This window comes from Anolis sagrei, chromosome 1, assembly GCF_037176765.1.
Source record: "Anolis sagrei isolate rAnoSag1 chromosome 1, rAnoSag1.mat, whole genome shotgun sequence".
Taxonomy (NCBI): domain Eukaryota; kingdom Metazoa; phylum Chordata; class Lepidosauria; order Squamata; family Dactyloidae; genus Anolis; species Anolis sagrei.
Window position 1 is genome coordinate 113,843,413 of NC_090021.1, and position 14,547 is coordinate 113,857,959.

The window sequence follows — 14,547 nt, forward strand, 5'->3', positions numbered from 1 at the left end:
CAGCGTAAAGAGGCCACCAATTTGTAACGATGCCACCAGTTTGTAACGGTTTGTAAAAGAGCCACCACTTTGTAAGGACTTACTAAATTGATAACACAACTAATGGCTTGTAATATTAAATTGGTCTTTCTTCAATGTGTAGCGTGGCTTAACTTAAAAGTATTTGTAACAGAGACTTGGCTTTAGAAGAAACTGTAACAAGTTTATTGAAGTATAGAAGAAGCTTGATGGATTTAATGTTTCTTAACTCTTAGAGGCACATATCTTCCGAGGTTACATTTATAAATTTTCATAAAACAACTCTTAAGAGGACTATTCCTTCCACTAAACAGGTTTCAAACTTATTTTCCTTCAAAATGTGTTTCTTTCTTTAACAGATTATTTCAGGCACAAGCTTATTCTTTCCTTATGTTATTTCTGTTTCACTAAAGATTCTTATTAGGGTTCCTCTCACCCTTTCTCTCATACACTAACTATTAATCTGTCAGGGAGGACTGGGGCCCAAAAGAAGAAACCTGGCTGAAGCATTTAAGGACAGACAAAAAGTGTAAAAGGTGACAGAAATAGGAATCAGAAACCTGATTGTGACTTTACAGTAATTTATGAGCAGGGACTAAGAATTATTGTAATAATGCAGAGAAGTAGACAACAAAAAAGGATAAACAAGAGATTTCTTCTGCAAGATGCAAGAAATCAGAGGTAAATTTAAAGAAAGAGCTGGGATGCCCTACAACCAGAAAAAGAACACGGTAAATGACCAAGTAGAAGGGGAAAGCTTATTGAAAGAATACATTGAATCACTATACAGTATATAAGAGATGAAAGAATGACCTACATTTAGAGAAGAACCATTTGAAGGTGAATCTACAATTTTAGAAAGCTGAGAACAAGTAACAATTGGGGCTCTTGGGAGAAATAAATTTCCAGGAAAGATGACATACCAATCAAACTGCTTCAAGATGTTGAGATTCCAAGTCCCAAAAATCTTTAGTTCTATACTCCAATCAGACACTAGAGATGAAGAGATTAAACTATACTAGTCTAATCTGCAGAACACACTACTAGGTGCAAGAAAGTGCCACATTTGACACTTCTGCACCATGGATTTTATAGTTTGCCAGAGTAATATAAACATGCACACACAAACCAAACCTTTTCCACTTTCTTTCACTTTTCCCTCCCAACCCTGTCCTTCAATTCGGGACCTCTCTGTTCCTCTCTGTTCCAATACAATCCTGTTTTCCAAAACTTGTCCTGTGCTTCCCTCTCCCATCTCTTCTAGGTCATTCTGATCTTTCTTCACCTTTCACTCACATATGTCATGAATAACTTTTTAATAACTTTAAAGCATAGGTTCTTTTATTGCAATTTTCCAGTAAGAGAAAAGTTGTCAGAACGTTTACAGAACAACATTATACAAAGAACCACATTGGACATATAGACATACCGATTCTATGTAACTACATTGATACACAAACTACAGTTACATTGGCTAACAAACAAACAAAAGGGGAATTACATTTTTACTGAGCATTCACACACATATAGATTCAGTCATCGTCATGCATACACCACAATTTCACTATTCATCCTCTGCGAAGAACATCTCTTAGGCCAGACTGCTTCCTTGCAAATCTTCCAGTGCAGAGTTTCAAAACTTCAAAATGCATCCTTTCCCTGAGAACAATGCCAAGAATCAGATTGCTGTTTTCCATACAGCAGAACGTGACTTCCTGCACAAAATCCAAAACTCCAAAATCACACTCCTTCCCCTTCCCTTGAGAAAAGGAGCAAGTGTCTAGAATCCTGCTTTCCCATAGCAGATCTGACACTCACAAGGTACACCATCCCTCTCCTTCCCATGGAGAAGAGTGGCATGTGGACCAGACTCCTCCGGTCTGCCACAATTTTGGAATGTAATAAGGTCACTTCTATAGCAATATTTCATTGATGTTGTCCACAAAGCTGTAAATGAATGCTAGATGTCTTCCATCCTGAAACATTTGCAGACGGCCAATTCTCTCACACCAGAAGTGACTTGCAGTTTCCCAAGTCGCTCCTGACATGAAAAAAAATCCTGAAACATGTTGATTCCTTCTCAGTTTCCTGGCAGGTGTTGACTCTTTGTAATTGGTGTTGATAAACACAAGCAGATTTGCGTTGACTTCCTTCTTAACATCCTTAACTTAAAGAGCCGTTGTCTCTGATAAATAGGTGTAAACATGTTGTTTCCCCCCAAAAATTCAACAGTTAATAATTTGTCACAGTTCTTATCAATGTCAGCAGTCTACTATGGCATGTCAACCCTTTCAGTCCTCATTAGCAGGTACTTAGTCATTGCAGGCCTTAATATTTTTTAATAGTATCTTCAGTCAAATTAGCTCTCATTCATTCATTCCTTTCATACAGTTCCATTCAAACCATATATCAAATTTCTCATCATGACACATATTTTGTCCTGTGCCTGGCAATGCTATCTTTTCCACTTCCTCTGCACTTTTCACCCCCTCCTCATGTCTCTTTAACCCATTCTTAGAATTTTCTTCTTATAAAATTTACACTTGTAAAAACTTAGTCTTTTCAAAGGTGAGAATCTACTCTAGTTCAAACTTTAATTTGTCAGCTGATATGGAAAACAAAAGAATAGCCCAAAGGTTAACAATGTTCAGTATACATTCAAATCTACAAGAAACGGGGCACTGGGGATTACAATACCCACAGAATTATAAGAAATGTCAGTTATCCAAATTGAGTTCAGGCGAAGGCATTAGGGATTGTATTACAGAAATATGTTGGATAACGAAGTTCACCAAAGAATTTCAGAAGAAAATCAGGCTATTAATTATAGATACCAAAGCCTTTAATAGTATCGATCACAATTTTTGAATTGCTCTTGAAGAAATAAGTGTGGCACAACATTTTATTGGCTTATGTGTGATCTTTACTCAGGAGGACTTGGGAGATTTCCCAAAAAGATTTCAAAATTTGGGCAGGTTTATATGGAGAAATGCAGTCTTTCAGTTAGGACCCAAGCAGTGTAATGTTACAGTAACTCAGTGAACTGTGTAAATCCTGGCTTATCACTTGCAAGCAGAATTTGCTCTTGCTTGCCTCAGGAACAGATAAACAACCACAGATTTTTACCAATGGGTTTACTGCAATCTTGGAATATGACAGTACCTAGCGCTCTGACTTGTTTCCCCATCTTTCCAGGAGAGCCAAAAATCCCCCCCCCCCCGAAGAAAATCCAAACCATTGTCACTTTCTATTGATTGCTGAGAAGGAAGTAGGAGTGGCCAGGCAGCGTGCTCATACTTGGTGTAGCAAGCTTCCCACAGATGCCTGGTGTATTGTTACCTTTCAATGCAGCTGAAATTTCATCTGTGCTCTTTTCAGATACTGTGATGAATTTTCTGTATAAACAAAATTTAATTATCATCATTTTGCTGTGCTGTTTTGAAGTGTGCTATGACAAAGTAAGGCTGCCTCCTCTAACAGAAGCTGCTCAAGCTCATTACTGTAAATTATGTGGGCATTGGTGACACAGCTGCTTGGACAGATTGTCATCTAAAATGCTTGCTTTCAGTCCACTACAGATGCATGCCTGCTCCTTTGACATAAATTCCTTCATTTTAGTCCTGTATAACTAACTGTTTGCTTTTTGTTGATGGGGAAGAATCCTGGCTGATTAATACTAACGTATTCTGAAGTATAGTATAACAGTATTCAGATGTTGAAAAGTGTGACATTATTGCCTAGCATTTTTAAACAATCTCTTAATTAACAATCATAATTTGAATTAATAGTGAATTAAATTAGCACTGTGTCATTTCAATAACTTATTTCACAGGTCCTTAAATTAAATATTCTTTCTATTTTTTTTTTAAAAAAACTATCAAACAAAACACATGTTAATGGTGGAGTTTGATCAATTATTCATTCTAAAATGTGTTGTCCAGCATTTCTTTGATCCTAACATTAATCTTTTTCAATTCTGTAGGAAGTATTCTTAACTGTATATTGAAACTGTATATTAATCAACATTTTTTCAGTCTTCTAAAATATATTTTGCTTGTCAGGGCATTAATTCTGGAATGCATAACTGGAAATTAAATCAAAAGCAGCTAGTATTGGATCTTTACAGCAAGAGCTTTAAATAGGTTGATAGCAGCCAGACAGGAGCTGTGGCTAGACCTGAAGTTACTTTAGCATTAATCCAAACAACCAGATGGTTGTGTCTTTCCATACTCTACCTTCTTTTTTCAAAGTGAAGGCAATGTAGGAGATAATTTTGAAGATTCTTTTTCCTTTTAGGCTGTAGGCTTGTACATACCTCGGTATGAACACAGTTGTATTTCACTATGACTTACTTCTGTGTAGACATGCATAGGATTGCCTGTTTGAAAATCTAATGTGCAGAATGCCAATCCTTTGTTATCAGTAAATGTTTGATTTTTATACTTATTTTATACCTATTTTATATACCAGGTTCTCATAAAGATTTCTTGTTGGTAAAGGGGTCACAAATGGCATACTGTGCCAGATTAATAGCTAGGACAACAGCCTTTATTGTAATGACTTGAGATGAAGATGTTTGGGCAGCTGCAGGATGAAAGGAACTTTCTACATTTGTTAGACACAACACAGTGGACAAGTACAGATTAAATCAGGCAACCTTTGGAGGAACGGTTTTGCAAATAGTGATGCAGAAAAAAAATAGTCAGGCCTTGTCCTGGAGAAGATGGCTTGGGTGTATTCCATGTGTAGTGGATTGCTCTTTTAACATCTGAGAATGAGAGGTTGATCCTTACTGGGAATGGTCATTCTAAGGAGGGTGAGAGAGCAGTCCACACCCACCCGGGAGAGGGGAACCACTGAGGAGGGAAAATTATTTTCTATCTGTACCACCATTGTTCAGTGCATCTCAGATCAGTAACGCTATATAATCAAACTGAGGGGAATGTGTGTGAGGAGGCATTGGTTACAATAGACAGGAATTCTGCTGATTCCTGCCTTAATCAGGTTGGTGTGAAGTGTTAACCCATATGTACTGGATTGCTCCTTCAGTCTCCTAAGAATGACTACTGATAGAAGGTATTAATCTCGTATTTGCTATTTCTAGTTTGAATAGTTTTTTGATCAGGTAATCGTTTAATATAATTTAATACTTACTCTGTATTAGAACAAATCACAGCTGAACTGTTATTCAGAAATTTTATTTTTACACTCTTACGTTTGACTTAAAAGATCTAATTTATCTGAAGCTGTGTTAGCCTCGATAAGTTTACATTCCCTGTCTTTGGCTGCCTTTCTGCAAGTTTCCAATAAGTCATGAGTCCATTGTATGGTAGTGTAGAATCAGCTTCAAAAATGGGTTGAACAGAGAAACAACTTCTTGAAAGAAAACAAATTGGTTTTCAATTTAGCGAAGGTTCTTGAATTTTCTATATAATTGAACTTTGCTCCCAGCATCATCTCAATATATCAAATCAAATTTTTGGAAGATAACTTTCAAAATAGAAGTTCTCATTATTTTTTCTTATTGCAGAGCCTTTGTTCCACTTGATATTCCCCATAAGAAAAATTCAACAGAATGGGAGAAAGTGAAACTTCTGTTTGAAGAGCTTGGAAGCAGTCGTAAGATACTCTTTTTTTTTTCTACAGATAATGAGACAAGACTTATTCAAAGTATTGGCTTCTCTTCGTGTGTTGTCTGATTAGTCTTCATTGCCACAAAAGCCACTGCATTTTGAAATAAGTGCATGTTAATTGATGGTAAAATTTTGAATTCTTCATTTAAAGGTGATATTGGTTGACAAACAGAGAACAGTGATGGCTTTCTCCTCCTTGAAATTAAAATGTCATGAATTGGATGTCTTACATACAGTCTCCCTCCACACATGCACACACACTTGTGGGTGTTAGGGGCACAAAACCCCTGTGAAAGTAGAAAAACTCATTATATCTCTGGGAAATGCAAACAACAAATATACATGAACATTTCTGTATAAACATTTCAGCAGATTCAGGCTTTGACTTCAACGTCTGTACTTAGATTCAGAGTCATTCTATATGTGTGTGCGTGTGCTTTTCTTTAGTGAATTATACTGCTGATTTTTGGGCAGTTCTCAGAAGACAGGGTGACTTACTGAAATACACTTAAATGGTCAAATATAGGAATCTGGTATCAAGGCTGGAATGGACAAAGTGTGGGCCTCTCAGTGTTGCTGGTATGAAGGTTTCAGCATTCCTCACCACTGTCTGTGATGGTTTCGGCTGATAAAAAGTAGTCTAACAACATATAAAGACCAATAATTTCCAATCCCTGTGCCAGACTGGTGTTGACATTGATTTAAACTCTTAATAACAGACTGGAGAATGTATAACCTTTGAGATAGTGATGGAAGAAATCTTCCAAGGCAATGGAAGCCTAGTTTCCCTGTTAAGATCATAATAAAATACTTGTTTGCTTATTCTATTGTGTTGCAGGATGGTGAACTGTTAACAATATACATGTCAATTCATTGTCCTTGATGGATATCTTAACAGTTTCTCCTTTAAGCTTTTATTGGGTATGTGTGTGTGTTTGTGCATGTACATGCATTCATTCACTAAAATAGCTTTCTTAAAATAGATACAAAACAAAATATGAAACTTGGGTAAAGTGTTCTTAAATGTGTGTCTCATTTGTATTTCTGCCATTTCACTTATAGATGGTTTGGCAGCCTTATCGTTCTCGATAAGTTCTTTAACCCTTATTGGAATGATGGCAGCGATTACTTATACAGTAAGCATCTAACTTCTTATCTCCAATTTAAAGTTTATTTCCATTCTAACAATAGGCAATCTTATCACACCTTAATCCAGAGATAGGCAATCTGATGTTCTCTAGATGTTTTGGGTTCCGGTTCCTATTAACATATCCAATGGCTGTGAGTTATGGAAACTATAATCTTAACCATAATTATTTTAATTCAGGGATAGCTACTCAGCCTTGTTAATGAAAGGTATCTAAATGAACGTATGTACAGTTCCATGAGTTTGAAAAGTTTTTAAAAGTGATAGTAACTCTTTCTTGCAGTTTGTCAAAAGTTTGTATCCTAGCAGACAGGAGTTTTTAAATGAATTGTGCAAATGCGACTTGTCTTCCTGACTCAACACTAGTCAGCAGAAGTTTCATGCCATCTCTAAGTCAATGTGTCAGAGCCTGGGGGTCTGATGTGGGATTACTGCTATAGATTTTTGTATCCTAAATATTGAACTTCTTAGCATCCTGGCCAAAGTCTGTTTCTAATTAAAAGTCTTTAGTATAATAAGCTCTATTCTCTTCTAAAATCTTTCTGTTATTATAGCTATAATAGTTTATACATCATCAGAATCAAATATCAGTTCATAGAAGTTATATTGCTCTCATTGGCCTCTGCACTAGAAATCTAGTCACTTCGTGGCAATTTCACTTCTTCTCATCCCCCATCTTTTCATCCCACTTAGCTTTTTTTCTTGATTCTCATATTGATGAGATAACATGTGTAAAACACTTGAATGACTAAAATGACACTAGTGTGGCAATAGAAGTTATTTTGATGCATTCCCATTGAGTGAATAGAAAAGTGCCATGCATTTGTCAACTCATATAGGGTTTTTTTGTGTGTCAGGAGTGATTTGAGAGAGTGCAAGTCACTTCTAGTGTGTGAGAATTGGCTGTCTACAAAGACGTTGCCCAGGGGATGCCGGGATGTTTTACCATCCTATGGGAAGCTTCTCTCATGTCCCCTATGAGAAGCTGGAGTTGACAGACAGGAGCTCACCCCACTCCCTGGATTCAAACCACCAACCTTTTGGTCAACAGTCCTGCTGGCACAAAGGTATAACCCATTGCGCCACCTGGGGGCTCCTACTCAAATAGTTCACTGTGTTGTATATACGTACTTTCCAAGTGGGATGGGATTCCATGAATGGAAACTGGCTTCTGAGTATGAGAACAGTGTTATACTACCAATTAGTCAATGTATTTAAATGTATGTTTTTCCTTTGTTGTGGTAGGTTTCTTTTGTGTATATTCCTACCTTTGACCCTTTCTTGTGAACCCAGGCCAATGATTCTGTTCTTTTTCTGTGTGGCTTTCTCTTCATTTAATGCCATAGAAGTGGGATGTATTTTGCTTTGACGCTAAGAAATAAGAGGCTGTGACAGGTGGATCCTTGATATCCCCCCCCCCCCCAGCTGTGCCCTTTATAGGATATCCACAGTGTCTTGTGGACTATGAGTTGTTAATGGAGCTACTTCTCAAACCTTTTAATCAGCTTCCCAAAATAAACTTCTGAATTTTAGAAAACAATTCAGTTCAATTTGTGCTTTGTACTTGAGTTAAAAGAATTTCTAAATGTAGATGTCCTTAAGAATTCTCAATTCTTGTGGAGTTGCAGCATGCAGCCTGCTGCATTGGATCATGGAGCATTTAACAACATGGTTTCACTGTACATGAGCTGTGCATGTGTCTGATCTTTTCATGCACACAAATTATAAAACTTAATATTTCCTATTGTGACTTAGTGGAACTAAACTGTGGGGTATATCTTTCTTAAATTTAGAAGAGGGAAACCTGGTCCTAAAAAGTGCCACAAACCTATGGCTGTTTTTATCTGTTGTTCACTGTGCTTATAAGAACTCATGAATACAGTTTGCATTAAAATGATTTTATATAGCCTTGGGTAAAAACAGAGCTGATGGCAGCTTTTCTGTGTTGTTGTTTGAAGTCAAGGTAGAATATTAAAACTCTAATGACAGGCAGATTAGCTTGTTACTTTATTTGGGACCTGTTGTGGCTTACTCTAATTGACACTCCCCCCCCCCCCCCCCCAAAGTTTTTTATATGCATCTCTGAGTTAATATTTGGTTTGGTTGCTCTGATTTTAAGAGAAAAAGGAAATTGTGCATTCTCTGGAAGATCTTTTGTGAGGAAAGTGGATGAGATTGTGGTCATTCGTGAGGAGAAGTGATCTCAAATCAGTAAAGAGTAGCATTATTTCTAGGTCTTGGCTCATGCAGGAGAAAAAACTTTAGTCTTCTGATGTCTTTCATGAAAGTTCGTTACTACATCCTGAATGTCAATATCCTCCTCTCTTTTCAGTGTTCTGTGACCTTAATCTTTTTTTAAAGAGGCACTTCACTTTCCTCTATTTGTTTTCCTGTCTCCCTATAGAGACATGAAGAAAATTGTGTAAAGCAGAAACAATCTCTGCTCTGGTTGAAAGTCAAATGGTTTGTTTCTCTGGGCACCTGTTGTGTTCTTTCTTCCATCTATGATTCCAAGCTCCAGTACAGCAGAAACTACCACTTTTCTGTAGTACACAGATGGAACTGCATTTTACAAATAAAGACCCAAGAGACCAAGGAGCTTCACATCGATGGCAGTTCCCACAGCCTAGCTACATCATATGGTAGAGCCAAAGAAGAGCCTAGAGAAGGAGAAGAAAGCAATGGAGAATACATTTCCTTTCTTGATTTTTAGAACCTTTGTAATATAGTAACCTCACATTGAGTTTTCCCCTCATGTGGCCATTTTACAGCCTCCCTTCACTTAACTTCTTAATGGCCTGTCTTCAAGCAAATTAAAACCTGATTCACTGCTCTCATGAGAAAGCTCTCAATTGCTTTTGCATGGACTACTTCCTATATGTGTTAGAAGTATATAGGCTCCCATATGCCCCCAAAGAGAGTTTTTATGGGCTAACCATCTACACCACATCTGTACCAACAACACCTTTTTAAAGTAAGCAGAAAAGTGAGTCCTCTCTTCTAGAGACATCCAAGAATAGCCATTCACTTTTTCAGTGAGTTGCATGGTTCTTCAGCAATTTTAACATAAAGGATACTGGATTTTTAAAACCAGAAGTAGATTTTGGATCACTTCCATCCTTGCTTTTCTTTGCTTTTCATTTTTTGTAATCAGTATGGTCCCTTTACAGTTCCTGAGTCCAGTAATATCTTTGGGGAACTGGATGTCTTCCATAGTTTTGGAATTTTAACATAGGTATTTTAACAGATATTTTAACATAGATTTCACTCAAAGAGACATAAGTAGACTATAGAAAAATCACAAACTTCCACTTATTAAAACAGAAAACTTTGTAGATGGCTAGCTAACTGCAGGGGCCCCCAAAAGCAGATAGGGGCTACATATGACTTCTTGGCTTTATTTTGTCCATCTTCTGCTCTTTACTGTACCTAGAAACACAAGCAAACTTTTTTGTCTTGGGGGCACATTGTGGATCCGGCTGAGAGGGCTGGGCTGGGAGGGAAGGTAGCCAGGCACATGTTGGGTGGGATGGGCCCCGGAGTGAAAGGGCCTGGGAGAGGGTGGGGCCAGGAGGGGATGGAAAAGGGCAGGGCCCGGGTCATTCTTAAGTTGTCCTCCTCACATAAGGATGGGGCTGCTCACCCTATCCTTCTGCCAGAAGGAAAACGAGACATGCGGTGACTGCCCCGATCCTCCTTCCCCAGTCTTCAGATTGTTCTCTTGGCATTATGCCCAGAGGAGGACAAGACATACGAAGGCTGAGAGTGCTCCGGAGGACTCTTAGCTACTACGTGGCTTCCTCAGACCATCCTCTCCACATAAGGACAGGGCCACTCACACCGTCCTTATGCCTGGAGGAGGGTGAGACAGATGGTGGCTGAGAACACTCCAGAGGGCGTCCCTTCCTCCCTCATCTTTTCTGCATAAGGCTGCGACAGGCCACCGAGTCTTTATGCCAAGAAGACAGGGAAAATGGGGAGAGCCTGTGGTAAGCACCCAGGGGGCCGCATCCAGCTCCTGGGCCTTATTTTGCCCATACCTGGTATAGTCCCTTGTAGGGGGAGCAAGGGGTGAACATAGTAAAAATGATGTATTGAATTTCAGCATGCACTAAACAGAATTCCTATGTTCCTATATTGGTCAGCCCTGTAACAGCCTGTTCATAAAGACCACCTTAGAGTTGTGGTTGCCTTGAAGTCATTTGAAAATGAATTATTTGAAAGCATCATTAAAGAGAAAAATGCTTAAGAGCAGTTACTTTTGCTATAACTACTCCTCTAAAAGGTTTTACACTTTACTGATGCTTTCAGCGAAACTTTGTTGATCAAGAGGAATTAAATGACATGGAGGAAATGTGAGCAAAACAAGTTGGGGTGTGTGTGTGTGCATGCACCTTCTTTATAGCTCTGGGAATGTTCTAATTTTTTACGGAGTTGCCTTAAATTGATGCTTCTCCTTAGAGGTTTGCTGAAATATAATGGGCAGGCATCGACTTGGAATCGTACTTTAATTTAATCTCTTGTCTGCCAGTAAAGGATAATACTACTTGTAAGCCTGTGTGATATCTGTGCTGCACATCTGCTGCTTAAATGGGGCTCTTCAATCTTTGGACTCTAACCTCTTTGATTATGTTTTTTCTGTAGAGAGGCATAGAATCTTGTAGATTCCATCTGGTAGATTCTTTTTTATCTATTCTTTCTCATGCCTGGCAGCTTGTTTATATCTCAGGTGGTTGTTTCTGCCTCATGAGAATGTAAAGGCACCACAAAGCAAGCAATAGCAAGATAAGTGTCTATTATTTTATTTTTGTGTTTTTGCCTCGTGTTTTGTATACTAGTGGCACAATGATTGTCCAAAACTATACTATTAGTGATACACACCTACCCCACTTAATAGAATTCATTTAATACATAAAACACATGATTAACAAACAAACATGTAAAAAATAGGGAGGGTTTGAGAAAGACAATTGTAAATGAGAACAGTCCAAATCTGAATTAAAGTAAGAAAATGTTGTAGGATGAGACACAGCAAGTACCACTGGAAGACATTTTGGAAGGTTGTATAAGGACATAGCTGCTTAGAGAAGACTGAACATGATTACTTCATTGAAAAAGAAAAGGAGACCTATCATCATAGGTGTAATAGAGTTGGTAAACGTGGACGTCTATATATTTTAAAAAGGAAGGGTGAGGAACTGCCACTGGTTAGATGGGCTCATTGCACTCGCGCTGTGAGAACTCAGATAGTTTACTCCCTTGAGTCTTTTTAAATTTCTAAATAAATGAAAAGTTCCTATTCAACATGGAAAGCAGATATGAGGAGGTAGTTAAGGAGGAGGAGATAAGTCCCTTTTCTCTTGGAAAAGAGACAACCCCCACTTCTCAGTCATACCAAGGGGCCTCTCTTCCCACACCAACAAATACAAGGTTTAAGCCAAGGCAAAGAAGGTAACAACAATGTCTCCTTCTCTTCCTTCTCACTCCATCTTATAGTGAGGCTCTCTTGCTGAAATTTTCCCTGCCTCACCACAGGCAAGGAATCTGCTTCACTCTTGTAATGCAGCTGTTCCTTCAACTCTGATTCCCAAAACAGTTTGGAGAGAAAGGAAAGAGGGAGGTGGTAGCAGCAATGGCATGTTTACCTTTCCCTGGATGGCGATCTTTTCAGCCCCATCCGTGTGACAATGGTGGCAGTGGCAGTAGCAATTGTCTTTTCTTTGTCTTCACCTTAGCCTTCTCAAGAACAGCTTTTCTGCACATCTTTGTGCAGAAAGGCTCTGCTTTTTTGTAAAGTGAGGTTGTTTGTGAATAGTAGCAACACAGAGTCAGCCTCCTTGTCATAAATGTCCTCTCCTCCCCCGTGTAGCCAAATAGCTTTCATAACAGTTTGCCGCCAATTTTTCAGTAGCAAACCACTCAAGATGGGATCACACTGCCATTATTCTATTGCAGTTTGATGTTCGAATGTGGAGGATTTGGGAGATTCTTGGGGGACTTCTAGGAGGAAAAAAGGGGTTTGGGGCTGAATGTAGTCCTTGAGGTAAACTTCACCCCACTTGTTTTATATTAACAAAATTGGATCTTTCCATTTTACTTTGTTGTTTTGATTAAAATAAATAGCATTGGCATGTTTCAAGACCTGGGAATTTTGAACAGTGCAACTTTAATATTTATGAGCCTCATTGCAGGCCAGCCATTGCATTCAGAAATGTGTTTCTTTTCCTGTTAAAGAATTCCTGGAGTAGCACAGCTGAGATGCCCTGGATTTTATTCACATCTTTTCCACTGGCAATACTACTTGTGCGTTGTATACATCTTCACTAGAGGGCAGGAGTAGGCAGCAAATATATTACACCTTAAAAACATCTTATTAGCTTTAGTGGTTTTAAAAATCTAAAATGGGATGTGAAACATTCTTAACAGATGATTTCCATTCAATTTGAAGCCAACTGTTGTTGCTAATTAATTAACAATTAATTGTTTGTAGGCATTGCTACTACACTGCTACAACATTGTTATTAGTTATTTACAAGTACTGGGAGAAAAAAAAACCCATAAACACTATAGTTTCAATCAAGACTAAAGATGGGTACCACCGTAGGAAACATAAATTCTTAAGCTCTGCATCCAAGATGTTCAGGCAGCCTTTGGTGAAGCTTTGGTGAAGGATGAGTCAAGTTGTTGGAAGCACTGTAGCAATGACTTGTTAGCTTTATCTTTGGTAACAAAAGTACAGCATAATTAGGATGACAGTAGCTTAGAACTTCTGAACAATTCCTGCCTTTAGTGTAAATTAGTCTTAAATGTTAATTAAATGTATTTTAACACATTGTCAAAAATCTATTACTACTTTTTTGTTTGTATTGGTTCCAATATTGAATGAAGTGCATTTTGGTTTCTTTGTTTTTGACCAGAGCCCATATTTAACTTCTGCTCACTCTCTGTAGGGAAGAACCTGTATTGTAGGCCGTTATTTCCTGTCGTGTGCATGCGTGCATGCTTTATATCTTTTTTATGTGATTCTGTAAGATTGTTTGATTTGATTTTATGAGCTTCTCAGCTTTGATTGAAAGATGTGGGAGGACTTCAGTACATTCCAGAGAACTCTTTGAGAAACCCAGCAGTGTTCAAGTTTTTCTGAAATGTGGTCACCATAAGGCAACTCGTTTGTCATGTAATTACATGCTTAAAACATCAAAAGCGTGGAGAATGGTGAACATTAATAGGTGTCTCCAGATCCTTTTCATCAAATCTAAATGATGGTGTGGGGCTGATAGAGAAAGGCTGATCAAACAAGGTGGAGCAGGGAAGCAGTGTTTGGTTTGATGTTAGATATTAAAGGTGGTCTTCAGATTATTGCCTGAACTCTGTCAGTCCTCTAGCCTTCAAAACTACTTAGAATCTATGATTAAAGCTGTCATGAAGTATAGATATGATTTCATGACAAAATGTCAGTATACAGAGTGAGGGTGAAGGATCCAAAGAACTTCCATTTCAAAATAATGTCATTAAATATTTGTAGGGCTTTATTCCACGTTACCACCAAGAGCAGAGCATAAAAGAAATAAAAGACCATTAAAAAACCCAATAATAAAAAAACCAGCACAGCCTTGGGCAAAACAATGAGAAAACAACTAGAAGAGCCATTTTAAAATTGGCTGGTAGCACCAGTTAAAACCTCAAAACAATAAAAACAATTGAATTGCAAACATACAGAAATCACTGAAAATTTAGAAATGAACTAGT

At 38.0% G+C, this 14,547-nt stretch overlaps 1 protein-coding gene across 1 annotated transcript in view; it reads left to right on the forward strand.

Moving 5' to 3' along the window:
* LMBRD1 (LMBR1 domain containing 1) overlaps positions 1–14,547 on the forward strand; it is a 70,303-nt gene that overhangs the window by 21,809 nt on the left and 33,947 nt on the right. The window contains exons 6-7 of the mRNA XM_060752833.2: positions 5,549–5,637; positions 6,714–6,787. Of these exons, the coding sequence (XP_060608816.1) occupies positions 5,549–5,637; positions 6,714–6,787 (163 nt within the window). The remainder of the gene's footprint in view (positions 1–5,548; positions 5,638–6,713; positions 6,788–14,547) is intronic.